Source organism: Rhinolophus sinicus, chromosome 9, assembly GCF_057876585.1.
Source record: "Rhinolophus sinicus isolate RSI-liver-muscle chromosome 9, RSI-T2T, whole genome shotgun sequence".
NCBI lineage: Eukaryota > Metazoa > Chordata > Mammalia > Chiroptera > Rhinolophidae > Rhinolophus > Rhinolophus sinicus.
Genome location: NC_142509.1, coordinates 39,757,229 through 39,785,096, shown reverse-complemented (window position 1 = coordinate 39,785,096; position 27,868 = coordinate 39,757,229). Strand labels below are relative to the sequence as shown.

At 54.7% G+C, this 27,868-nt stretch overlaps 1 protein-coding gene across 2 annotated transcripts in view; it reads right to left on the bottom strand.

Annotated features, from left to right (window-relative positions):
• ADGRD1 (adhesion G protein-coupled receptor D1) overlaps positions 1-27,868 on the bottom strand; it is a 99,372-nt gene that overhangs the window by 41,415 nt on the left and 30,089 nt on the right. For both annotated transcript variants that reach the window (XM_019748811.3, XM_019748812.3), the window contains 7 exons: positions 25,605-25,669; positions 24,781-24,936; positions 23,437-23,496; positions 20,998-21,115; positions 19,905-20,015; positions 18,793-18,868; positions 17,425-17,566 (listed from right to left, as the gene is read on the bottom strand). In XM_019748811.3, the coding sequence (XP_019604370.3) occupies positions 17,425-17,566; positions 18,793-18,868; positions 19,905-20,015; positions 20,998-21,115; positions 23,437-23,496; positions 24,781-24,936; positions 25,605-25,669 (728 nt within the window). The remainder of the gene's footprint in view (positions 1-17,424; positions 17,567-18,792; positions 18,869-19,904; positions 20,016-20,997; positions 21,116-23,436; positions 23,497-24,780; positions 24,937-25,604; positions 25,670-27,868) is intronic.

Here is a 27,868-nt window from a genome sequence, read left to right as displayed (position 1 = left end):
CAGGCCAGTGTTAGGCTGCTGTCACCTGGGAGTTGGTGACGAGGCAACGACATGGTTTCACATGAAGCCAAATGCCCTCCCTCTTGTCCCGCGAAGCACCGAGCTGGGGCATTTATGGGGTCACCACTGCTCCCCGAGAACCTGGATGTGGGGCCTCCTGCGGACGTTGCCTGAAGGCAGCAGCCTCACACAAGCAGTCCCGTCCTGACCCGCGAGGGACACACTTCGTGGTCTGACTTGTGGTGCTGTGTCCCCATGCCTCACACAGAAGCCCCATCAGCGGCCACCCCATCAGGGCCACTGGAGAGCCAGTCATGGGAGCGTGTGTCCCAGAGGCAGCAGGGGGCACATACGGGGACAGAGGGTCCCTGGAATGCCCCATCATCCAATGTCCCCCGTGCAGTGTCCCAGAGATGGGTGGGACTCACCTAAAACCAGTGTCACATGAGAACAGAAGTGGTGACACCTGGGGCTGTGGGGTCTCTGCTGTCACTCAAACAAGCCGTCACATGCTCCCATGGGTCAGGGTCGCCACCACCCACTTGTCACTGTAAGCTGGCCGCCCACAGCCCTGGGTGTGCACTCTGCTCCTGAGTGCAGCCCCGCGTGGCCCCATGTGAGCCTGTCCCCTCCCCGGACTGTGCAAGTTGCAACTAACAAACCGCCTTTGATGTCATCTGTCCAGTGTCCAGTGTCCGGTCACCCCATCACCGAGCGTGGGACGCTGCCCTCACCAACAGGGTGGACAGCACCCTCCCACGTGGCTTCTCTCCTGGAGGTAACCATGCGTCACATTTGCACGGTGGGTGGGACAGCCACGGCCGACACTGCACAAGCAGAGGGACGTTTCCAGCACTTGAGCCACCGAAGCAGCAAACCCCTTTGGTCGTCTGCCTGAAGGGCCTGCGACCGGCTCCTTCCCAGGGCTGGGGGTGGGGGGCACGAAGGAGAACAAAGGGGAACTGGCTTGTGCAAATGCACCCTCCTGACGCCTGATGTGGGCACTGCTCCCCAGGCCTGTCCCCTCAGCTCCCCAATTCTGCCCTTCACGTGGCTTTGAGTTAATTCATGAGCACTGGAGACTCCCCGGAAACAGGAATAAGAAGCCCGCCTTCCTGGGGGCCAGGCAGGGCCGTGGGGTGTGCAGGATGGGCCCCTGGGAGCTGAGCAGGCCATCCAAGGAGTGGCCCCTGCTCGGTGGCGGCGGCAGACAGCCGTTATCAGCAAGGAATGTGGCTGCCCAGCCCCGCCTCTGCGTTTTCCCAAACAGGCCCCAAGTCTGCACTGTGTGAACTGAACCAGCTTTTACGGCTGCCAGTAAATCAAATTAGCAGTCTGGCCGAAAGCCGCCATTGTCCAGGTCTGGCTGGAGTGCTGCTGGAGAAGCCCTGAGAAGAAACGCAGGTGCCCAGCGTTTGTGCCGCAGAAATCGCGTGAGAATATGGCCGTCGCAGCACGTGCTGTTCACCCAAACCCTCCCCCGGCTCTTCTGCCGGCCTCCCCTCCCCCCTGTAATCAGAAAGCCTTCCCCCCCCCCCCAAGACAGCGCCAAGTGTGGCCGCATCCACGGGGAACACTGATACAGGGCAGTGTTGCCTGTAAAAACAGGTCCTGTCCGCTTTGCAAAGTGGTCAGTCGTCAAGTTGCTTTTCAAATGGAGAACACACGGAGTCCTAACCCACGTGGGTTTCCCTTTGACCCCCACGTATTTCCTTCTGTCCTCCCTCCCTCCCACCTTCCCTCTCCTGCCTCCCTCCCTCCCCTCGTCCTTCCCTCTTTCCCAAAAACTCACTAAGTGTCTCTGAGGCAGGAGGGCAGCACTGAGGGGAAGGTGCATTCCCTGCCCGCCACTCAGGCCTCACCTCCCACCCAGGGCTTCCTCGCCCTGACTGTACCCCCGAGCTCTCATTTTGGGGTCAGGATGCCCAGCAGCTCTGAGGGAGAGATGACCCACATCCAGGTTGACGGGACAGTGAGGGGCAGCCTCTCAGTGTCCGGCCGGCCTGAGCCACAGGGAAGGAGAGGAGGTGGTCCAAGGACGATCAGGACTGGGGGGCCTCGTGCCAGCCACTGTCTGACCCTCACTTGGGGGAGGACGGACACTGCCCTTTGGCCCTTCCTGGAGCTGAGGGCGGCTGGCAGGGCTGCAGGCTGCCCCCGCCCCGTCCAGCTGACAGGTGCATGGAGGTGTCCACTCTGGAGCCTCGGGCCGTGTCCAGCCTGAGCCCCTGGTGTCCTTCGAGGGCCACGGTCAGGACCTCGGGTTTTTTCATGAGTCTCGGGGATCCTCACACACGCTTCCCCAGATGTGACCGGAGTGTTTGCTTTCTCACGGCTTTGATGCTGAATCTGTGCCACTGGCCCCCCACAGCCCCAGGCTTCCTGCCTGGGAAACACAGCAGCCCCGAGGTCACACCCCTTCCTGCAGGCGTGGGTGGGAGGAGAGCGGCCACGGCCAGTCCAGAGCAAACAGTGCGAGGCTGGAACTCTGGCCGCCGTGTCCGTGGGCCTCCATCGCAGCCGGCGCGCTGCTGTTTCCGGCCACCGCAGCCGGCGTCTCCGTGCCCAGAGCCAGCTCCCTGCGGTCCTGGGCCTCCTATTGCCACCGTCCACCCCTGAATGCCCAATGTGCAGCGTCTGCAGCAAGCTCCCCGCAAATGCCAGGCTGTGAACAATGAGGGGAGGCTCCTCACTTCGTCTTTGGGGCTCCCCAAGGCCTAATTCTCAGACTCACCCCCCAGCGGCAGCACCTGCTCCCTGTCCTGGTGACAGTACCAGAAACATTTACTCAGGACACACGCGGGCATCCCTGAGACACAGCCATGCCACTGTCAGAGGTGATAACCCAGGTGTCCGCACGGACGGTCAGGCGCGATGGCCCCGCCCAGGGGGCACAGGACACAGGGCACAGCCACCACTCCCTGCCATGTAGCGGGACCTGCACGGCCAGAAACTAGCGACTAAGATGGAGAGAAACCAGGAATTAAGATGCTAAGGTCAATATCCCCTGATTTTGAACCAGCCCAGGTCATGGGAGGCTGAATGTGATACAAGGGCCCCCACTTTGCAGGGGGAGGAAAGAGAATGTGCTCGCAGCTGGACAGTCCTCCAGGGGATGTGCTTGGTGGCCGTGAGCTGCTGCTGCTCACGGGGGACCAAGGAGAAGTGGAGGGGACGCCCATCCTCCTGGAAAGCGAGCTTACCGTGGTAGGGGCTGAGCTGACCCCCACCTCCCATCCTCTGTCCCTCTCAGGGCAGACAGGAGCTGGCCCCCTTGCAGGGACCCACCCCTCACCTGTCTGGTCCACATCCTTCCACGCCAAGGTCTGGGCCCCCTGCCACTTGGGGCTGCCAGCCCTGCCTGGACGCTGCCTGGACGTGGCTGCGGGCGACCCACCGGAGCGCCTCACCGCACAGAACAGAAAACCACGGCATCGTGGGCCCTGCTTCTTTGTGGCTGAGAGAAACACAGGCTGATGGCATCACACTGGTCTCAGCCAGCACAGCCTCAGCCGGAGCCTCGGGAAACAGCACTAACGACGTTTTTATTTAATTGGGGAGGAGAATGACCACACAAATGGACTCCTAGCAAATGAACTGGCTGCTGACAGTGTCGGTTCTTTCTCTCATAAGCATAAGTGCCTTGGGACCGTCATGCATCAAGCTGTGGAATGGTCATCTCAATCGCAGGTCAAAAGCTCGCCACACTCTGGGCATGTCCCACAGTCCCCATCAATCCGAAAGCCACAAACCCAGCTGCAGGACCCCTGGCCCCAGTCCTGGTGGAAATTCAGCAAAGAAGGAATAAGGTGAGGGTCAGAGCTGGGCTGGGCTGGGCTGGGGCCGCCCCGGCCAGAGCTGGCTTTCCTGTCAGAGGCTTCAACCCCCCACCCCCACCCCACGCTATGCGGGGAGCGAGCTGGCAGGGCTGGAAAGGCACAAACCAGACCCCGGACCTCAGCAGTTTCCTCCCAGGAAAAGCCGGCACACAGACGACAGGCCGTGTAGGAAGCAGGTTACCCGGCCACCCAGCCTGGCTGTGGGGTCGCAGGCCTCACTCCCAGGGCATCAGCGTGACCACTCTGCCTGTTCAGAGTAACTGTGACCAACTGCGGGGCTGACACGCTGAGTGGGCCACACCCACGCGTGGCCACACGGCCAGGGCAGAGCGCCTGCCCTCGGGTGCAGGACACCCCCCGCCCCCGCCCTGACATACCCCTGAGCAGACTTCCCATCGGGCTCTGCACTCTGTGGGAGAATGAAAACTGTGCAACAAGCATTTAGATTCCTCCGCGTCCCTCACATCAATCACAGAGAAATCACAGGTCTGGACACAGAGAGTCTCAGGACTTAGGGGTCTGTGCTCCCTGCAGGGGTGGCTGGCTGCTTCCCCGAGGGTCTCAGCACGTCTGAAAGGGAGGGGCTCGCTGCAGCTCCCCAGTGGAGAGAGCGGGGGCCCCCACAATACCCACATCCTAGTCCCCAGAACCTGTGAATGTCACTTCACTGGCCAAAGGGGCTTTGCAGGTGCGATTAGGTCAAAGACCTTGCGATGGGGAGGTCATCCTGGATGACCCGTAGGGCCGGTGTCAGCACCAGGGTCCATGTGAGAGGGAGGGAGGGGGCTCAGAGCCAGAGGAGGTGCCGTGAGATGGAAGCAGAGGTCACCAGGACAGACATTTGAAGATGCCGCTGGCTCTACAGACAGAAGAGGGCACGAGCCAAGGAATGCCAGTATCGCTGGAAGTGACAAGGCAGGGGACAGAGTCTCCTCCAGAGTCTGCAGAAGGAGTGCAGACCTACTGACATCATGATTTCGGTGGAAGGAGGCTGAGGTGGGAAGTCTGCTCTACACAGCTGTAAGGTAACAGCCATGTTGCTCTAAGCCACTCCGCGAGCAGCGATAGGAAATGACACACCCTTCTTCCAGAGAAAACAGGGGTCCAAAAATCTTGGAGTTGCACATGGGCCAAATAGTTGAAATAAAAAATAAGGGCAGTCGATTGCAAGAACCATCAGGCTGACCATGTGGGCTCTCAGAAGTCAATAAGGAAACAAGCAGCATCAAAAATGCAAATGCAAATGGGTCAGACACATGGGGAAAGACGTCCAGCCTCACTAGTTATCAAAGAATGCTAATACAAATTCCTATAGCTGTGGGACTTTTTGCCTATCAGAGTTTGATGTGGAAAATCAGTGCATCGGGCCCCTCTGGTGACAATTGACAAAATAAATTGCTACAGCATTTCTGAAAGGCAGCTTTGCAAGGTGTATCAATTTTAAAATGTGTATCTTACCAACACCAGCCAAGGCAGCCTGAAGAACACAGCTGGGGACCTGAGCAGGTCTCGGGACCTGTTAGAAAGCTGCGTGGTTATGACAGCGGTGGATTGGCACAAGAATAAATACATCGGATACAGGAACAGGGCAGAGTCCAGAAACAGGACCACATGTAAACAATTCACTTGATTTATGACTTGATTATGACAGAGTCATTTGATTTATGACAAAGGTGACACTGCAATGTACGGGTAACTTATCTCTTCAAGTGACGTACATTAGACCTCCACCTGGGAAAACTAAATAAAGCTCGTCTCCTTCGTGGCACACACAGAAGCACTGAGCGCAGGACCACAGAGCTACATGGGAACGAGAGAACAACACCGCGCTTAGGTGGCACAGGAGACTGCCTTCATGACCTTGGATTAAGTGACATCCTGCCGGGGACACAAAAACCACCAGGCACAAAGAAAGACCTTGACGAACGGGACGGCATTAAAACTGAAAACGGCAGACATCAGGACACACGCTTCAAGCGGGAAGGCAAGACCTAGTCGGAAAAGATATTTGCAATTCATATAGCCAACAAATGACTCACATCCAAAACACAGTATATAAAGAAATCCTAGAAAAAAAATCAATAAGAAAAAGAAATCAGACAACCCCATAGAAAAATGGGCAGAAGACTTGAATAGGCTAGACAAAAAAAAAAGGGCATCGGAATGTTCCATAAACTTATAAAAAGGTGATCCAGCTCCTTAGTCATTCGGGAAAAGCAAGTAAAACCCAAGTGAGAAACCATTCGCTACCAGGATGGCTATGCTGGAAACAAGAGACGACACCAAGTGCCGGCAAGTGGGACTCATACACGATGGTGTGTGACCTGTGTCCACTTTGGGAAAACTGGTTAGCGTGACCTATTCAAGCTGAGCGTCTGGTACCCTGCGACCTAGTAACACCTAGGTTTCTACCAAGCAGAAGCACACACATATGTCACCGCGTGGCAGGCACGTGTCCACCCAGCACAGCCTGTCATCCCCAATGCTGACCCATGGGCAGGGTCCAGAGGGTCCTCTGGGAGGCGGCTTTGTTCTGGGGGCTGATTTCCTGGGCATGTGCTCTTTGTGAAATGTCCTGCACATATATATGCATGCATTCCTGGAAGTGTGTTGTCCTCCAATAACACGCCTCCTTGTAAAACGGGGGGAAATGAGGTTTGTCTGGACAAGGGGAGCGCCTGGCTCTAATGTTTTCATTCTCTGAGTCCTCGCTCCCTTGGTAGGAAACGTAGATCCGGCTGAAACATCCAAAATAAATTTAACAATGGGAAGAACAATCTGTAGGCTTGTAACCGAGCCCTTGCACGCGTCAGGAGGCATCGTAAAGAGAAGACCCCACAGGCACGATGGAGGGCCTGACAGTGTTGCTTATAACAATGCAGACGTGAAACAAAGTCAGGGTGTGACCCTGGGCGGGCGGTGAAGTCAAGATGCAGCCGTGGAAACGATCACGCAGTTTAGTTGTCAGCATGGAACACAGATGAGTAAATGGAGACATGGCAGCGGCCCGACAGCGTGGTCGGCATAACCCCACCGATACGAAGCTGTGTGTGCAGCACACACGTCTCCTGAGAAACTCCCAGAGGAAACCCGTCAGGGTGTTAACGTGGCTTATCCCTGGGGCGCAGGATTCACACGCTGTGGAGCTACATGTAGGTGTGAGGGCACGTGTGTGCATGTGTGCGCGCACATGTAAATGTATGTGCATGTGCATACACATGTAAGCGTGTGTGTGTTCATGCATGTGCATGTGTGTACATGTGCCTGTGCGTGCATGAGTGTGTACATGTAAATGTATGTGCGTGTGCATGCACATGTGAGTGTGTACATGTGTGTTCATGCATGTGCCTGTGTGTGCACGTATAGTTTTTTCAATAGCCATACATGGGCTCTTGGTCTCTATTGCACCAAGAACGACTGTAGGAAGAAAATAAAACTCCTCATTCACAACAAACCCTAGAGAAACAGCAGCTGCGTGCCACGTGCCTGGAAGGAGGGCTCAGCCCTAAGGTGCAATCAGTCCTCTCACTGCCACCTCTTTTAAACCTGGTTCTGAATCGTATCATTTAAGAAGCACAGAGAAGTGACTGTGGGTCATAGTCCCAAACTGGAGACAACCCGATCGCGGGCAGTGAGCTATGGCGTTTCCTATCCTCGCATGCTGGACTCTTACGTGGCCACTGGGGACTTGGCTGTCGCCGCGGCAATCATCGCCACGGCAATCATCGCCACGGCAATCACACACACCCTGATTCTCAGCATGAGTCCCCGGGGGCTCTGGCAGCATCTGGGGACATACTTGGTTGTCACAGCTGGGGAGGGGCGCTACTGTCCTCGAGGGCGTAGCAGGCAGGGGTGCTGTTCCACACCCCAAATGCATAGGACGGCCCCCGGCAATATTCCATGTGGAGAAGCCTGACGTGGATGAATCTCACTGACAATGATGGCGAGAAAAACCTGAACCGCTTCAGTCGGGAGGCCGGTGCCTGGAAGACACGCTGACGGCAGAGGCCAGCGTGGGCCCCACGACGCGCCTGCATGTGTCTCAGCCTCATTCTGTTCAGAGGTGACACTGACGCTGGACAGTCTCAGGTCCCACGGGAGCCGCTGTGGAGTCCACTTCTGACATGTGCCCAGTCAGCGTCTCAGCTGGTGAGACACATGTGCGCCAACTCTGTGAGCAACGTGCCCCCAAGACATTGAAACAGGCACTTTGTCAGCTCAGAAGGGGAAGCTTAATACACACATCAGCTGTCTGGAGGGCACTGGGCCAGGCGCGAGCGAGGGACTGGACCCCCTGCCTTGTCACAGAGCACATCCCAGAGCCCGGGCTCATGAACGTCCCGTTCCAACTCGCCCTCTGCATCCTGACCGTCTGGATTAGCTGATAGACTCCTCCCTTGTACGTGGAAATGGTCACATGTCCCAGACACATGGGCAGCACCTCGGCTGGGCTTTCTTGGTCCAGCATGGGGGGGTGGGACAGCCAATAGTTTAACTAGGGACCCTCTAAGGACCTCCAGGACAGGCCTGGGGGGCTCTGCGGAGCCCGCACCCCACTCTGAGCCAGGAAAACCAGCCACCCCAACCTTGGGCCTCAAAGCCTCCTTCCCACCAGTTCCCCTCGGACAAAAGTTTCCCATCGGAGAAATCATTCTAACTCAGAAAAGTGAGCCTCCAAAACCATCCTCAGAAATGTAAACTCAGCCTTCAAAGGAAAACCCCAAAGCCCTGGGGAGAGCTTGGCTCTGTGGGCCTCAATTTCGGTCCCTGCTGGTATGATAAACATCCCCTCCGCCCCCCTGCAGGACACAAGTCTTTACTCAGAAACTTTCTCTTTCAAAAATAACTACAGCACCCAACCATTAAGCCCAGAGTTGCATTTAAACCCACCCTTTCTCTTTCTCTGGTTTCCAAACTGGCAGCTTTGTGACTAGCGGAGCCTCAAACACGGACTTGCAAGCAGCGCCCTGCGATGGCAGCCAGGCCCGCGGAGCCCGCTGCAGCCGGGAGCCGGGAGTGCGTGGGAAGTCGGGCCTCCCCCAGGCAGTTACACGGCTGCTGGACCTGGCAGGATGCTCCAGCGACAAGCCAGTGTCAAGAACCAGCGGGAGACCATGTCACAGAGCCCCTGCCTGCAGCACAGACGTGCAGCTCCCAACACTCTCTCTCCTTAGCTTCTTGCGCCGGGGAGGCTGAATGGTGGGTGTCCTTAAGGAAAAAATGGTGCTTCCAAGACGCACAAAACACTCCATTTTATCCGATGCTGCTTCATCTGGCGGCCTGAAGACCTGTGGCCTCCGGCACCACAGGAAGCCACCCTGCACATCCCTGCAGCCAGACTCAGGTCACACAGCCCAGCAGGGCCGTCCACATCCACTCCTGCCCTGGCCCTGCTGTGGGACAGGGGCGCCCTGTCACTTGGGGCGGCTAGCGCTAGGCCTCGCAGCCCCCAGACCGCTGTCCATCTGGATCACGGCAACTGTAGTGAGACCATCAACGTGTGAGATCCAGTCTGCGTTACCGTGGTCAACGGCTGAAAGTGTCCCCCCAGCCACAAGGTCACAGGAGGGGCACAGGGAGGGGATCTCTCAGTTCCTCGTGTGTACAGACCCCACGGTCCCTCACACGGCCAAGGAGACACTTCCCAGAGAAACTAGCATAGAGGCTGCACCTCTCACAACAGGAAAATACAGGTGCACAGCTCGCTTCATGCAACAACTTGTGATGGCAAAGTATCGGAAACAACTCAAATGCCCGTCTGCCGCACAGGAGTTGGAGAAACTGCATGGTGGGTCCAGAAATCTACATGGTGGGGTAGCACGCAGCTGTAAACAAGTGGACAACGTCTGTGAACTGGTTTCGAGCGACTTCCAGGATAACCCGAAAAGTGACAAATTGCAACATGCAAAAGGGTTTCTGTAAGTCCCTGCCCTTCATGGAAGAAAGAAGGAGAGAGAAGGAAACGTACGTGTATCTATGCATTCGGCACAAAAGGTAAACCAGAAACTAAGAGAACGGCCTCCCTGGAAGGTGTAGGTAGAAGTCACAGGGACCAGAGCAAGGTGGTTTCATATAACCCCCAAGTCAATCAATAACTAAATCGACCAGAACGGGGGGGAGGGGCACCCATAATGGAATACGGACCACAGGGGACTCGAACTGCATCACGAATGATGAATGAAACCGCTGTGGAGGGAACGGGGAGAAAAGAACCTGCGCAGGTTCCTTTGGGAGACAGAATGCATAGTGGGAAGCTGAGGGCAAAGCAGACAGACCCCCTCCCATGTGCCGCATCTGCTTCCCACGGGGTGTAGACGAGCCATTCTGGAAACACTCTACGTGTCTACTGCACTGAAACAAGTAAGTGAAATAGTGCCAATTAGGAGAGCAGGTGTCTAACTTTGGGAGAAAGAAGGACATATAAGGAATGGCTCACGAGAACTCTGTGGTCTTAGATTGGAAATGGTGATCAGAACGAACTCACGTTTAAACACACGTGCCCAGAGGGACACACATAAACACACAGACGTGTGCGCTTGCTTGTGTGTGCACATACACACATTTCCCTGCTCCGTCTGCTCAGGGGCAGCGAGCACACCCAGCACTGCGACCCTGGCTTCTAAACACCACCCTCAGGCAGAAGGAACCAGGGCTTCCTAAAGAAACAGTTGTTTCCATGAGACTAGACTATCTTCAGTGCAGAAAATAAGGAAGGACTCAAAAAATAAGGAAGGCATATTGAAGGGACACAGGAGCCGACCGGAAAAAGCTCCCAGTGGTCAAAGGTGGGACGGTTGGAGCAACACAAGAAATACTGATAGCACTGGATTATAACCTATGGAATCAAATATCAATAAATACTCAAGAGTCATAGCGCTGTAAATAAACGGCTGAATACGTGAATAACAATGTGTCCTTATATTAGAATCCGTTTAACAAGAGTAGGAGGGATGATGGGAACAGAAAAGCTGTATTGGGCAGAGCCACAGTCATTATTAATATGTTTCATGGGATCTTCCCCACAAGACAAAGAGAAACACAGTAACTTTACAGAGGACGAGCCCGGCAGACACCACCTCAGCCAGGTGACCAAAGCAAACGTCACCAGCGAGAATAATCACATCCTATGCCACCTGTGTTGTGGGCTGAATCGTCCACCCCCCTCGGCCAGGACTTCAGGCTGTGACTGTCATTACAGATGGGACTTTAAAGAGGTGATTAAAGTAAAATGGGGTCACTGGGGGGTCCTGATCCTATATGACTGGGGTCCTCATAAGGAGGTCAGGGCACAGACACACACACAGGGTGACCCTGTGAGAACCCAGGGAGGACACGGCCGTCCACACGCTGAGGAGAGAAGCCTCAGGGGGAACCAGCCCGGCCCACACCTGGATCTCAGGTTCCCCACCTCTAGGACGGGGGACAGTAAGTGTCTGTGGTTTAAGTCCCCAGTCTGGTGCTTTGCTACGGCCACCACAGGAAACGAGTCAGTCCTAATATAATACAAGAAGAAACGCCACGGCATTGTATAAGAAATACAGTGGCACCTTGGTTTTCGAACGTAATCCACAAGTTCTAAAATGTTTGAAAAGAGCCGACAGCGAGGCCTCAGGATCTTGCACTCACGGAAGCCGTGTGACATGTTCAACTTCTGAGTCGTGTTCGAAAACCAAAGCATTTACTTCCAGGTTTACGCCATTCATAAAGCAAAATGTTCGTCAGTGGAGACGTTCGAAAACCAGGGTACCACTGTAATACGATTTCATGTCCTCGCATCCTTGGCAGAAACGGACGCTCAGACAGCCTCAAGCTAGTTGTAAGGAAACAGCGGATCCCGGGCTGAGGACATTCTAGAACTGGCCCGGGCTCTTCCAAGGGTCAGGTGGGGAAGACAGAGAAGCTGAAGGACCATCACAGGCCAGAGGGGCCGAGGACACATGACGACCAAACGCCCGCTGAGAGCCTGGACAGAAAGGAGCCCCGAGCCGGAAAAGTGACAACAAAACCCAAGCCTACAGATCAGTGACTAGCGCTGTTAGTTTCCTGGGTGCCATCACCTACGAGGTGTGACCAAAAAATACAGTGACTGTTTAAATTTTAAAAATTTATTACAGTAAAAGACACATTGCCATTAATCCTCTTCAAAATACTCCTCACTTGGGACATACTTATCCCATCGTTCTTGCCGCTTTCTGAAGCAGTTCTGGGCGTCCTCTTTCGTGAGTGTCTTTAGTTGCACTGTCATGGCTGCCTCCATGTCCTGAATCATTTTGACTTTGGGGAAGAGCCAGAGGTTGCACGGGGCCAGATCTGATGAATAAGGTGGATGAGGACACACCATCACGTTTTTATTTCACAGAAATGGCTGTACCAGAAGCGATGTGTGACACAGAGACTTCCGTTGTTATCACAAAATACAGTGAATGCTGCTGCCGAGTGCCATCCAATGGAAAGGCAGGGACCTTCAATATGGGAAGCAGCGTGTCGGACCTTAGTTACAGTGAGTGACAAGTTTCAACTTGTTCAGTGCAGTCAGTCGGGTGTGAGCTACGGTTCAGAGAAGGTGTGTTTTACAATGTGCCGTAAATCACCCTCCATCATGACAACGCTCTGTGTCACACATCATTTCCGGTATATGGCAATTTCTGTCAAATAAAAACATTATGGTGTGTCCTCATCCACCTTATTCACGGGATCTGGCACCGTGGGACTTCTGGCTCTTCCCCAAAGTCAAAATGATTCAGGACATCGAGGCAGCCAGGACAGCGCAATTAAAGACACTCAGGAAAGAGGACGCCCAGAACTGCTACAGAAAGTGGCACAAATGATGGGATAAGCGTGTTTGAAATGAGGGGGAGTATTTTGAGGGGGATGAATGGCAATGTGTCTCTTACTGTAATAAATTTTTAAAATTTAAACAGTCACTGTATTTCTTTATCACACCTCGTACCTTGATGTGTGGGAACTCTGTCCTGTTTTGGCATTTTTCTTTAAGTTTACAATCATTTCAAATAAAAAGCTAAAAAAAAAAAACCTGGAGGTTGTCAACTGCTGACCATACTGGCTGAATTCAACCCACAGATTTATTTTGGTTGACAGTGTTAAAAGCAAATTTGAATTAGCTGCCAGCAATACACATCCAGAGATGTAATTTGGGACCCAGATTTATGGCTGCCGTGAAACATCAGAAGCGGTGGCCTCGCCCCCGAGGACCGCCCCACACACTGAACCACAGGACGACAGGCCCCCAAGAGGCACGGTGTCCGACGCCTGTTCTGAGCTCACAGCCCCAGGCCAGCCCCCGAGCCCACAGCAAAGGGTCCAACGCTGCATGCAGAAGCCCAGGCTGCCCTCAGACCCTGTCCACGGGCACTGTAGACGGCTCGGACCGTCAGACGTGAGGCCAGTTCTAGAACTTGTCTGTGTCTCTGGCACACGTGGTCCCCAGCCGGGGAGCGGCATGTCACATTTAGATGTGGCAGGTGTCAGGGTGCCCACACTTGCATGTGGGTCCTCTCTCTGGAACGAGCCCCATGTGTGTGGCCCTGGGGGGCTGCACTGACTTACATGCCACCCTGTGGCCCAGGGCAGGTGCACGACCCACACAGGCCAGCTGGCACCACCCTGTACTCTCCTGGGGCTTTGCATCAGAGCAGGGACACGGAGGTGGCACTCTGTCACCATGCCCTGCTGTGATCCCCTAGTCCTTTTACCAAAGAGGTGTCCTTCTGGAAAATTTCATGCTCACTGAACTTAGGGAGGTCGGCTTCTGCTGCTGCCAGGAGACCGGGGCTGAACAGGCAGTAAGCAAGCCATGTGCTGGGGACTGTCACCCCTCCACAAAGGGTGAGACGGAGGCTGCACCCTCCCCGAGCTCACAGAGCTGGCATTAGCTGAATAAGTGAGTGACTGGGTGTGTGGCCCAATGAGCAGGCATCTCGGAGAACAGGTACCCTCGTGTTTGCCTGAAACAGGTTGTCACGTAGGTTTTCTTCACCACCCAGATTACTGCGTCCCTCTCATTCTGAAAGGTCACTCCCCTCCACCCTAGGATGGCAGCCACTCCTCCTGGAGTCTCTGAGCCGGTCACTCAGTCCCTCCTGTGTCTTGGTGGCCCCAGCAGCCCCACTGACTCACGGCTGGTGGCTCACGGTGGCTCTGCAGCCAGCCCAGCTTGGTCCTCAGGAGGGGACGTGGGAACGTGCACAAGGCGGGACGTTCCGTTTGGGCCAGTTCTCCGAGTCCTGCTGTTGGAACATCCCCAAGGACTGTCATCGGACTTGACCCCTTCCAAACTTTAGGATGACACTGACGGTTGGCCTGGCTTTGGGACAGACAGTCGGACGGAGCGAAAGACCATTGAGGAGTGAGTTTAGACACCAGTAATTGGAACTGACGGGCAGTAAAGGTTTCCTCTTCATTGTCCAGAAAGTTGACATTTCAACATTGATTTACAAGTTAAGACTTTGGTGACACGCTCTGGGCAGGTCGTCTTTAAATCAGAGGACTTGGGCGTTTGCTGTGGGGGGAGTTGACCACGTGGGAGCCGACTGCCTGGGACTCAGGCTGGTGCCCTCAGGAACTTTCCAAGGGTGGTGTGTGCCTGTCCCCCAGCCGGATTATTGCCTGACAGCCAACTGGCCTGAGTTCTGAAAGGTCACAGCCCAGCGGGCTCCTGGGAGCCAGACAGGACATTTGGAGGAGCAGCAGGAGGCCCCTGGCAAGTCGGCACAACCGGGGCCGACCGAGGACAGAGGTCAGAACATGGATTCTTTGATGGTTTGGGGAGCAGAGCCCGCAGGCGCTTGAACACTGGGCTCTGATTCGTACCCTCGGTTCCAGGCTCAGCCAATCATGGCCCTTCCGAACTGGACAGAGCAGGGGCCCGGACACACTGGCTGTCACCTGCCTGACTCTGCCAGGCCCGGCCCACACAGAACCCAATGAGCACAGCCCCTCCAAGTATCAGAGAGGTAGGCTCAGTAGCTGACCTGAGTTGGTTTCCTAAGAAAACAGTGAAACTATTATTATTTTTCTTAATGTGGGGATCCTTGTGGCGTGAAATAAACCTGTGGCAGAACCTCAGAAAAGACATTATCTGAGTAGGAACACCAGACAGCAGGGCCGGCTAACCGTGTGAAATGTTTAGCTTTTGTCTCACTGACTCATTCAAAGTCTCTTTTGGAAAAGTCCAGAATGAACCACCTGCTAGAAGTACAGTTTGGACCAGGCTGCACGCAGGGCGCAGTGTCTGTAGCTGGGGTGCAACTGGAACCAGGGACTCCATGCGTCCTGCACACCCAGAATCCCATGGTCATGAGGCCATGGGGGAAGGGCCAGGAGTGCAGGCTTCAGGCAAACGCAGAGGTCAGCTCCACAGCCTAGCAACAAGTGCTGACTTGGTTTACCTCCTGATGCCTTGCTGGGAGCCGGTGGTGGGAGTTCTGAGGGATTGGAATGTGGGGCGGCCTGTTCTAGGAGGGATGGGGGCTGCACAGGTGAGAGTGGCCAGGTGTGAGGGCCTCAGATCAAGTGCCCTGGAGACGGCCCCACCCAGACAGGGACGGGGAGGGAAGGGACTGTGACGAATAAACCAAATGTCCTCACTCTTAAAACCAGAGGGCTCATACCAGCCCGATGGCACGAGGATGGTTTGTGTGAGCTCCTGGGCACATACGTGCCCATGTGAACTCACCGGTGCTTGGACACCACAAAGTCCCAGCGTTTAGGGGGCCTGTGCTCTCCCCCCGCACATCCAAATGCCGTGAGCCCCTCCTCTTCCCGCTCAGTCTGTGCCAGCTGTCCTGCTCTGCGGCCCCCAGGGCCCCTCCATGGGGGGTTCGGTTCCGGGTCCTTCACGGTGGCCTTGTCTGCTGCCGTGCACGCTTGGTCACAGTTGTGCCACATGACATATCCCAACACCGGAAGCACGAAGATGTGCCTATTTCGTGCCAGCCCGAGTGGGTGTCATTCTCACGCGGGCAGCAGGGGAAGCGCCCCTGCCCCAGCCGTGAGTGTGGTCCCCACAGACATAAAGACACAAGCAATGACACGGTGGTCGGACAGGCCGCTCTTGCAGTGTGGCCGAGCCAGCTCGGTGCCAGAGCTCCACGCAGGCACTGACGACAGAACAGGCGGCTGCCAGGAAGCTCTGACAGCGGCTACGGCACGTGTGGACCCTGAGGACATTACGCTCAGTGACATACGCTGGTCACAAAAGGCACAGCCTGTAGGATTCCATGTATATGAGTTCCCTCTACTCAACAGATTCATGGAGCCAGGAAGTAGGTGGAGGTGACAGGGCTGGGGGAGTGTTTAATGGGGACAGTGCAGTTAGGGAAGATGACAGAGTTATGGGGACGAGGGTGGTAACAGCTGTACAATGTGAATGCCTGGTGCCCCTGAGCTGTGCGCTTCAAGTGGCTTAAGATGGGAAATTCTGTTCTATATATTTTACCACAATTAAAACTTTTTAAAAATGCGTGTGATTTTCATAGAGAGGGTGCTGGAGCACGCCTGGGGTGGGGCTGTGGATGGAGGGCCGGGTGGGGGGCGTGCAGAGAGCAGGTGAGGTCCACGTGGGAAGGTCAGCTCTGACCAGAGGAGGTGACCACCTTTTCCTGAGAAAGGAGGGAGGACGAGGGCTGGATAAGAAACCTGTAAGATTGTAAAGCGAACAACGGAACGGGAGCAGCTACTGCTGGGGCACCGATCCCCTGGGGAAGCACCAACGGACGATGGCCAAGCTGTGGACAGCTGGGTGGGTGGGGCTGGCTTCTCGGAGGTCAGGGAAGGGGGTGAAGGTTGTGGGGCGGGGGAGCAGGGGGGGTGTAACAGGAGCTACGTCACTCAGCAGCCCACGGGGCGCCCACTTTGAGAAGGGGTTGAAAACTGTGAGCACAGTGGCTGGCACATAGTGGGTCTTCAGTTAATGGTGGGGGAGATGGGATGGGACAGGATGGAATGGAATGAAACGGAAATCCTGGCAGGAAACACCTTTAGTCTGTTGTCAAATACCATAGACCTATCTTTAATAAATTCCTTGAAAAAAGCCACGGCCTCTGGGTGTTGAATTAACACGATTATCTCAGGACGAAATCTCAGCATGGGAAAAGCTGTGCCTTTCCTAAAGGACAGTGACACGTCTGTGTCCCCAGCACATTTGTCATTGTGATCTACAGACAAAGATGAAGTGTGTGCGGAGAATGGCAAACGTTCTCCATCTTGCTAACGGCCAGTACAGAGGTGAGTAAGGTCGGAGCCACTTAGCCCCTCCTCCAAAAGGGACACTTATTACAAATCAGAAACATCCACCCACACACAGCGCTGAAAGCTACGACGTGGCCTCAGAGGCCTTTTACCCAATGTCCAAACTGTGTGACTAGCCCCAGGCCACCCGAAGGACTTCCCACTGTATTTCAAACACGCTCCCCAAGACGGAGCTCTCGCGAGAGAAAACACCCACTTTGTCCAGCACCCCTACTGCGGAACGTTGCTGACACAGTCCCACAGACGACCGATTACTCCTCGGTGCAAAACCAAATCAAAGCACAGAAGCGAGGACGGACTCGCTGTAACTCACCAATTTGTGCCTGAGATGGACGGTGACGAGCGGGGAGCCCGATAAGTTTTGGGAGAGTGTGGGCGGCGGGGAGACCTCTAGGGAGATGAGCGAGCTGGCGGCGGACAGCGGGCAGCTCTTGTAATTCGCCGCCTCGGGAATCCTAGGAAACAAATGAAAAATCATCACTCAGTGGGAAAGGGGGGCGCACAGTAAGAAGCTGAGTTCAGAAGGCGTGTGAAGCCTGCGGGTTTGACCTGGGGTCCCTCGGACGGAACGCGATTCCCATCGGTCAGCACGTGCGGCTCCCGCTCAGGCTGGGGGCGGGGGGCCTGGTGCCCACCCTGCTACTGGGATTCTACTCCTGCAGCTTGAATTCTAGCTTTCGGAACCTGCCAACACCACCAGGGAGACAGGCCCTGACCTCTGACCTCGCAGCGTTTGTAATCTAGTAGGAGAAGCAGGGGACAGGGCTCGGGGAGAGTTAGAGCACAAAGGGCAAAACCACGGGTTTGAACCTCAGCAACCCACGTAATGTGCTGTGTGACCTTGAGCAAGTGACCTACCCTGTCTGAGCTGTAATCTCTCTCATGACAACGGGGCTGTGACAAAGAGCAGCGTGGCAACACCTACTGCATTGCCGCCCAGTATCCATTTGTTTTTCCCCTGACAGAGGCCCCTTCCTTTCCCTCCAGGTGACAACCTGCTCCCCCACCTGCGGCCCATGTGCTCTGTTGTTGATGCCAAGAGTCAGATGGAAAATGATGGCTTTGAGGTGGTTACTTCTCTCTGCTGCCCATTGGCCCTGAAGGGTGGGGTCCTGGCCTAAAGCCACTGGAGCCAACCATGCTTCTATACAGGGGCCTTCCTGGAAATGGGTCCACACAGGACAGAGCAGAGGCAAGAGAGAGAGAGACCAGTCTACACAGCTGCCTCTGAGTCCCTGGGTCCAGCCATGCCTGAAGCCAGCCCACTCCTGCCCTTTCAGACCTAATAGACCTCAGTCCCCCGGCCTTCTGCTTAAGCTGATGGATCCAACACAGTCCTGACTGACGTAGGCATATGCTGCTGTCTTCCCATTCTACAGAACTGGAAACTGAGGCTCAGAAAAGTTAAGTCGTGTGTCCAAGGTCATGTAGTTAGTCCCAGGTGGGGTCAATGGTGACCCAGATGGCGTTCCTGACCAGTGCACCGTCAGCCTACCCCCTGGGGCTTGTGGAATGCCCAGTGTCAGAGTTTCTGCGTCTCTTTCGAAGGGCTGTGGCATGTCCTTGCCCTGACAGTGAGTGCTCTCTGACACAGTGTTGTCTGTGCCTGTGGTGTGGGGAGGGGGCCATCACGCTGGCCAGCCACCCGTACGCAGCCACAACCCCACCCCAAGACACTCACCTGGTGCCGTCTGGCGGGATGTTGGTCAGGTAATGGTGCATTGTGTGGTAGAAGAGGCCCACAATGGTGGTCCAGGCTGGGGAAGAAGCAGAGTATCAGAGATGCTGGTCAACATGCCAGGTGACAAACAGGAAAAACACCAGGCCCCCGCCAGACCCCCTCGCCCAGCAACATAGACCCTCACACCCCAGAACCAGGGGAGAAGGAAGTGAGGGACACTCATAATCGTCTGAATAGAGACTCTGTGACTCTTCAACTGTGAATCTGACGGTGACAGTGACCCCCTGCTCCTCCCCTGAGCCCACCCCAAACACGCAGAGGCTGCAGCTCTCAGGAAAGCCAGACTCGCCGGAGCAGCACCCAGCCTGTGAAGGCAGAGTCCCCGCCAGTGGGGATGGCAGCACCCGCCTGCAGCTCTGCAGCAGCGAGCACGTCTGCACGTGGAGCGTTTACAGCAACACTAATGCAGGATGTACTGGGGGTGGCATTTGCCAGCTGCCCTTTGTGCCTTTGGCTGGGACCCCTGTCTGTTATATGACCACCTTGAAATGAGTCACGTATTCTGTTGTTTGTCCCCACAGCTTGGAGGGTGTGTGTGAGGAGCAAGCCATTAGCCGACTCCTGAGTTCTCCGGGGACATCTGTTGACCATGTTAAAATTTCAGGAATGTATTTAACAATTCATATCACACCACGTGCCACGTGCTGGTGTAAGGGCTTCGTTCATTTAGTTCTCACAACAGTGTTATGAGACAGGCGCTCATGTGGTCCCCCTTTTACAGATGAGTAAACTGAGGCACAGCGGGCTCAGGGCCAGTGAGTGGCTGAACCAGGACTCGAGCCCGGGATTCCAGGCACAGACTCGGTGCTATCTGAAATGCAGGTTCCCCGCCTGCACCCCAGTTCTGGCTCATTAGGGTGCAGTGGACTTGGAGTCAGCTTATGAGTGAACATCTCAGGAGCTTCCCATGATGCACTTTGTGTTCCGAGGACAGAGCCGCTCCCGCAGGAGCAGGTGAGGCCCACGGGCAGCGCCTCAGCCAGGTGCCAGCTCCCAACCCTCCTGAGCAAGAGCCGTGGCTGCGCCCTCCCCGGAGGCCCAGGTGCACTCACCTTGACTGTGGAAGGCCTCGTGGGGGATCTCAATGTAGCTGCGTCCCTGGGCCGGGAAGCGGTAGTGGGAGGAGTTCATGGAATCAGGCAGGAGCTTGGCCACCGAGAACTCTGAGAGCAAAGCCAGAGAGAGCAGCGCGTCAGTGCAGGCCAGGCAGGAAGTCGGCTGCAAACCCCTCTGCGTTTGCCTTTTTCAGCAGAACACACTCCCCCGGGGAGTGTAATTACCTTCAGAAAATGAGGACCTGAAATAGTGAGTGCAGGGGAGTAACTGCGACCACGTAGCTAACGTGTCCACCTGGCCGCACCCTGTGGGGGTCTCTCTGCCTGAGGAGACCCCTCCTTCCTGCGGGCAGCCCCCCAGTTTTCATCACCGAATGTGTTCGGCTGTGTAATGAGACCCCTGGGATGAGGGGCTGCCCCTCGCCAAGTTCTGGGGGACCCAGAGACACAGCCAATGGAAATACCTGGGTCATTTGCGTTTTACACATCAGACAAGTGTCACTGCCTGGAGGCAGCCATCCTGGCAGGCAGGCCCCACTGACACTAGCCCCTGTGGGTCAGTTAGCTTGTTTCCAGAGTCAGCTCTAGTGACACAGCCTCAGCAGCACCACGCTCCCCACAGAAACTTAAGTAGAAGGGCCTGCCGTCTGCTGGGGTGGTACAGTGTGACAGTGACCCCAGAAAAGCAGGTTCAGGCCAAGCGTCCAGCTCGCTTTGCACCTTTCACCCCACAGACTCTCGAAGGAACCACGGCTGCTCGACTCCCGTTCTGAGCTGAGATGCTGGTCACGTGACACGACTCTGGCCCCCGAGTCACTCTCAAATGCTACACGATCCCATGTGCACCTCACAGCTGAACACACCTGCCCTGATCTCACCGTGTCTTCCCCTGACTGTAATTTCACATACGACAACAGAGTCTGGGAAGGTGGAGCAGGTTATCTGTGCCCGTGGTGTATGAGGCACCGTGTGTGTGTGCATGTCTGTGTGCATGTCCCAGAACCCGGGTCGAGCGGTGCCGTCCACAGGAAAGCTGCCCTCGCGTGTCTCTGCCTGCACCACCTGTCCGCGCCGCCGACCTGCCGAGTACCTGCCATGGACGAGGAGCCCATGATGGCGACCTGGGGCTCGCTGGCGTGCAGGTTGGAGGAGATGTGGCTCATGACGACGTCCACAGTCTCTATCAAGCCCAGCACCACAGTGTTGTCCTGAAAACAAGACGACAGGAGGGAGAGTGAAGACGGACCTCGCTTAGCAATCTGTCCAAAGGAAGAAAGACACCCAGCGTCTGCCGAGTCATCGCGGGCCGTGCTCTGTCCTCACAAGGCCAGGTGAGGAGGAGCAGGGAGAGTGCCAGCTACCCCATTTCACAGACACGGGGGGACTGCTGAGGTCACCCAGGACAGCCAAGCTCCTGGAAGGTGGACGCCGGTCACCCAGGCTTCTGTGCCCGCACACAGGTCGCAGCTCTGCTCTGAACACACCGACGAACCTCAGCAAGTCTGTGACCTGCCCCCACCCCTCCCACCGTCCCACAAGGAGGGGACTAGCCACCTTCAGCTCATCTGTGGCACAAGGACACCAGCAGTTTCATCCTCTTCTCTGAAGGGACGAGGTGCTTTGGAGGTGTCAACACCCACAATTGTCTCTGGCCTCCTTGCTCTGCCTGCTGCTTCCCCTCCCCTCCCAGTTCACAGCTCAGTGGCCACACGTTCACTCAGGCTGATTATCCCTCCTCGTCAGACAAGGGTCTACCAGGCAGAGGCCAGTGGCTGTTAATCTCCCTGTCACACCCCTTCTCTCCTTCCCACCTTATGAAAAAGCATCTAGCTGCTGCTAAGTGTCCTTGGCTTTCTCTCACAAACGCAGGCTCCGTGAGAATCGAACCAGTGGGGAAGAGAACACTGAGGCCAATTTTGGGCATTTTCTTTCAGGCCCGTAGCCTGATTTCCATCAGCCAAACACAGGTGAGCACGTGAAATCCTGCTTCCGGCACGCGGCTCCGCAGGGAGCGGCCGGTCCGCACCTCGTCTCCCATGCGTGTGAGAACCTGCCTAAGTCTGAATCCTTCCACGGTTATTCATCTTTTGTGGAGGAGCATTCAGAAAAAGTTAATTTAATATGTCTGCACGGGACTTCCCCAGCCGTCCTCAGGGGTTCCCCAAGCCTCAGCCCGGCACACTCCGCACCCCTGGAAATCCTGAACACTTGAGGGTTGTGCCTTTACAAATGAATTTGTTTGTAGGTAAAATTATATCCTTCTTACATTCGTGACCCTTTTCCTCCCTTTGCCAGTGTTAAGTTCAATCTCATTATATTTAAAAACTGTTCAAATAAAAATTAATCAAATGTAAACCCTTGTGCAAGCTCGTTTATAATGAGAGAACAAGATGTCACTTCTGCCTCAAATGGGCACATATTTTTTAAAGGTTATCGGGGGTCAGGTTATGAGCCGTCTGATATCATTACACGCGTGTGGCTGCGGCCATTCTAGGCGAGACCGTCACGAGTCCACCTCAGCCTTCTCCACCCTCACGGGCAACCCTGGAAGTCAGTGTTGAGACAGACGTATCAGAAGGTGGACAGAGCCGGGGTCCCCAATCAATCACTGGGTGGAGAAGAGGTTCCTCTGACCCACTGGGGCTTTGCCTGAGTGAGAAGTGACTGTCCATTGTGCTAACGCCACTGACATGCAGGGTCTGCTTGTTATTGCAGCCCAGCGAGCAGAGCCCGACTGATGTAGCTTTGCAGGATACTTAGTGTCGTCGGGAAATGTTCTTGACTGAACTAAGGAGCAACAGGTTAGGTCAGACACACAGTCTATCTGCAGAATGACTGTACATATAAGTGAATTAAAAGCCAGATGGTAAGAGAGCAATGCAAGAGTGTTAACAGTCATTACTTCTCGGCCTTAGCAGTTCAGCTGACTTTCACTTTGTATATATTTTTTTATGATCTGCATTTTCGAGCATCTCCACAACATAGTCACTTGTTTTATTTTTTAAAGAAGTAAAGTCAATAATTTTTTAAAAGAAAAGAAAAATTAGTCCCCTCTCCTTTCTAATTACTCAAGTACAGAAGAGAAGCTTTTTTGTTTTTCACTTATAATCGTGAAGTACATTGTGTCACACGTTCTACCTTTTCCACTTAACCTAGTGATCTGTAAACATCTAACGTGTTTTTATTGCCATTCAAGGACAATGTGATGGTAAAAAATGGGTTATTAAAACGATAAACAAAGGTCACCCCAGTGTGCATTCCTCATGAAGAAGTGTAGCCACTGCCCAGCTCGGTGCTGAGGACGGTGACGTGTTCCCGAAGCTCACACAGCTGCCGAGACACACGGAAGACGTGGCATTTCAGATCAGCTGGGACACAGTCAGAATGAGCTCTCACATCCCAGACGTCACTACTGAGAGACGTGTCCTTCTTACGGATGCAAACTGGGCCGTGTTTATGCCTCTACTAGGAAGACAAAATGTTTCCCCAGGTTCATATGTTTGAAGATCAAAATGTTCTTTTTTCTTACCTGTGACACAGCAGTCCAACTGGGCAGCAGAAGAACCTCTCCCATGGTGTTTAAGAAGGTCTAAAAGCAGACAGAATGACATTGCTTAGAATGCATCCTCAAGCCTCAAAATCACAAGACCTGGTTTTCCACTCTATCAGCCACGGTAACAGAGAGATGTGGGTGACTGAATTACCCCCATGTCACAGACGGAGACACTGAGGCTTGTACAGGTTAAAATACTTGCCTAAGGACACAGAGCTGGGGGCCCAGCCAGGCTTGTCTGAGCCCCCACAGTTCAGAACATACTGTGACAGCCTGTTTCAGACTGAAGGGCCCATCTTATCCTCTCAACCCTGAGCCTCTTGGAAGCGGGAAGTGGTTCTTGCTCACCCTGTATCTCTGGAACCCAGCAGACTCTCTGCACAAGTGACTGAACCCTGAGAAGTCTAGCTCACTCCTGTCACCTGGGCAGGACGTCCTGCATTACCACACACATGCTTTTCCACATGCTTCTGCGGTGTGTCTTCGGCAAGGAAACCAGAAGGAATTAAGAACGGTAAAAAGCTGGACACGGTTCTACACACGTCGGGGCCCATTTATTCCCCGCTGAGGTGAGGCCCACTATGATCTCCTCTACGATGGAGGCAGGATGGTGTCAAGTAACGTGGCCAAGGGCATGGGGCAAACAACCGGCAGAGGGGAGTTCCACCCACAGTCAGACCCTGGACACCCAGCTCTTAACCCTGACACTGGGCTTTCGAGGTGAGACAGTTGCCAACACCCCTTCTCCGCCCACATCAGCCAAGAGCCCTGGTGCTGGGACAGAACATATCACGTGCCCACGAGCCCAGGACCCACCTCTACGTTGACCTGGGAAGTATTTGGAGGACGATAAGAAGAGAGAGCCCCTGATGACACGGTGCCCTCGCGCACAGCTTTAGGTAACTTTGGGGTTCCCGCTGAGATGTGGGTCACAGTTGGGCTCATATTGGTCCACGGCCCCAAGGCGAAATCTGCCCCAGACCCCACTCCACCTCCTACCTGCTTGCCAAGGGAGGCAGCAGAGTTTAGACAGGAGTTGCCAACCCAGTGACCACAGGGCCAGGTGGCTGCAGAGACGGCCAGACTGGCAGGTAGGGAAGCAAAGTGCAGAGGGGGTCTCCTCAGAAGGGGGTCCCACTGAGCTGTCGGGGGGGCTGCAGTGGCCACACTGTCTGCTTGTTCCCGACAGGCCTGAAGTCCAGATTTTATACGAAAGTTCCGAATTTTTTTTTAACTCCGTGTGGGTCAGACAATACACCAATCAGCTGTGCTCTGGCAGCCGTCCCCAAGCCACCAAGCACAGAAATGCACAAGCCTTACCTCAGCGAGATTCCGTGCTGTTTCCTCGAACAGGGCCTTATTGGGTAAGCTGAGGGACACGTTTTGCAGGTAATTCAGGACAATTCCAGGACTCTGGAAGTTTTTTCTCTCCTCTGTCAGGTTGGTTATGATGGGATGGTAGGCATCGGTGGGCATCTAAACAAAAATCAGCGATGTGAGTTTCTGCTAAGAACTAAAGTCAAGACATGCTATCCAAGTTCAATGGCTGACATGCCTCTTACCCCAGAATACTAATGCTAACAGCACCTGCTACATACCAGGCACGTGTGGATATGTGACACATGTTCACATGTCACCCTCCCGACAACCTCATGAGAGATGCACCCACGTGATAGATGAAGTGAAGCCGGGGAGACATGGCAGAAACAAGTGGTGGGACTGGTTCAAGTGTCCGCACACTCCCTATTATGTTACTGCTCTCAAGGAAGGGACACAGATTCCAGAGAGGAACGTTTTCTGCACGATGGATCCCTTCCTCAAGAAGGGAAGAGGGGGGACACAGAGAGAAGCTGAGGGCTGGAGGAGGCTGGGCCCTCCTTGCTGTCTGCCCGCTGTGCCACCTGCCCCAGGAACTACCTCAGTGCTCATTAGGCCACCGGCCACCAGAAGTGAGAGTTTCCTCGTCAGCCACTCTCAGCCCCAGGTCTCAGTACCATTAGCTTCTCCATTTTGTGGGGCTTCCAGACATGATACCACCCGTAAGAGACAGCCAGACTGTCTCCTGGCGTTTCCACAGTCCTGGCACAGAGTCCAGGCACAAAGACACCACCACGAGGGGGCAAAGGACACATGCGTCTGCTCACCAGGGTGTTGGCTGCGGGCGTCGTGAGGAAGCTCGGTGGTGGTGAAGACAATGCAACGTGCTTTCCTGGAAAAAAACCAAAACGATAATGCTCAACGAAGTACTGACCCAGGGGCGCCTCTGTCATCCTAAGGAAGTTCCGTCCTTGTTCAAAACCCAACCAGCTTCAGACATAAGTCAGGGAGCCTGGGGGTGGTTCTGGGCAGGAAAGTTTCTGCAAAGACAAGGGGCTAACAAGTCTACTTAATGGCCAGGTCGTATGAATTTCCCATGTCAGTCAGGTTTCCATTTGTATTCTGTTGCCTTTGAACACCCTTCACACAAGTCACCACATGAAAAGCTGACGTTACACAAGCTTTCACCGATTTCAAAGACATAAAGAACCAAAAGAAATCAACCTCTTCAGTGGAGCCTGGACTATTCAGAGATAAGAGACAGTGGGCCAAACAACTCATCCATCAGACAGGTGAAGCAAGACCCCAAAAAGTGGTGGGGGACGGCCCTCCTGAGCCTTCCTCCCTGTGATTCCAGTAATTCTTCCTATTTAAGACTTGATTTGGCTAATTGTGAATACTTACAAATAGTTAATTATGCATAATTTGGTTAAGTGTGGGTAATTACTGCGGGCAAAGACATCCAGGACTGCGGATTCAGCCATGACGGGCTGTTCTCTGACCGTCGGCCACCAACTATTTCTTTGTGTTCCCCGATGAGAACACAGACTTAACTGATTCTCGCCCTTATTTTGGGGAAATCCCTCAAGGTTGCTGTGGGTGACCTAGAAGTGACCTCATCCCCTAGTTGGCCCCAGGAACTGACCCCTTGGGGTGGGGCAGGGCTGTGCAGCTGCTGGACGGTGAAGGTGTGACGCTGTGGGGAGAGCCCAAAAGACTGTTCTCCAAGTCCAAGTGACGTCCAACCGCGAGTGCCAAGGACTTATCAAGGTCACGTCATGGGACATTTAACTCATGGGAGTCCACACAATAAAGTCAAGGACAATACATGTGTCCAGAGATCTGCCTGCCATGAAGATGACGACTACGTGAGACAGAAATGAGGGCGTGTCCTGTCCTCCGTCCAGCTCAGTGCCCAGGGACGTGTTCCAGGAGCATGTGACTGAGCCCAGCGTGTGTCCAGGGTCTGAAGCACGTGACTCTGAGCACAGTCTGCTACTTCCTCTGGTTCTCTGCAGGCACGGCCACCACTGAAGTGCAAAGCCAGGCAGGTGCTCAATGGTCAACACTCTGCCTTGGTGTGAATTTCAAAAGGTCACCCATGCGGACAGATCCTCAGAAAAGGGGCCTGTGCTAGCCAATGGGATTAGAAGAGGGCGCCCACTCTGGACAGGTCACTGGCAGCCCCAGCCCCAGATCCTTGAGCAAAGAACAGGTCCTCCTGCCCCTGTGGACACAGCCCCACCGGGGCCCTGGGCTGGCCTGATGCAGGCTGGCTGTCAGCCCCCGCTGTCTGTGTCAGTGCAGCACCCTCCAGCTCTGCAGGCGGGCTGAGTGACGGTACAGGGAGCCCCACCCAGGGCCTTCCTGGAGACGTCCCGGTCACTTTTTCTACACATGCTTTACATCAGAACCAGATCCCCAAGTGACATGGGGTTCCCTGGGTCCACTTCTGACTCCGCAAAGGTGTAGGGCATGTGCTCCCTGGGACGCTAAGCGTTAGTAGAACACCTGTCCTCGACCACCTGGAGAATCGGACGTGCCCTCCCCGGTGCAGAGGGCCAGGGGAACTACGCACACGTCAGTAGCAGAGCCCTCCTGAAATGCTGCCCTGTCTGGGTCCCTAAGCCCAGAAATGTCCTGGTGACAAGGTCTGCTGCAATAGCTACAGGAACCAGAAACAATGACATCAACGCAGCAAACTATCAGGAAGGCAGGATTCATTTAAGGCTTTCCAAAACACAATGACATCTTGGTCATCTTGGAGTGACAAATCTCTGACTCCTGGGCAATACAACGCAATAGATTGATACCTTTTTTCCTTTTAAAGGACATGATATTTTGTTCTATGTCACTTCTGTGAAAGGGAATGAATTTCATTTTCTTGGTGAAAGATGGAAAGGCCAGGGGCTGCCCTGGACACCGGCTGGTTTCGTGTGCACGGTGGCTGCTCCCCCCTTGCTCCCACCCCTGCATCTGAGAGCAGCCTCCCGGGCGTCCTCCGTGCGTCTCAGACAAGGCTGACCCCCCTGCAACATCAGGGTGGACGTGACCCAGGCTTCCGGCATCAGCGTATTCCACACCCAGCCAG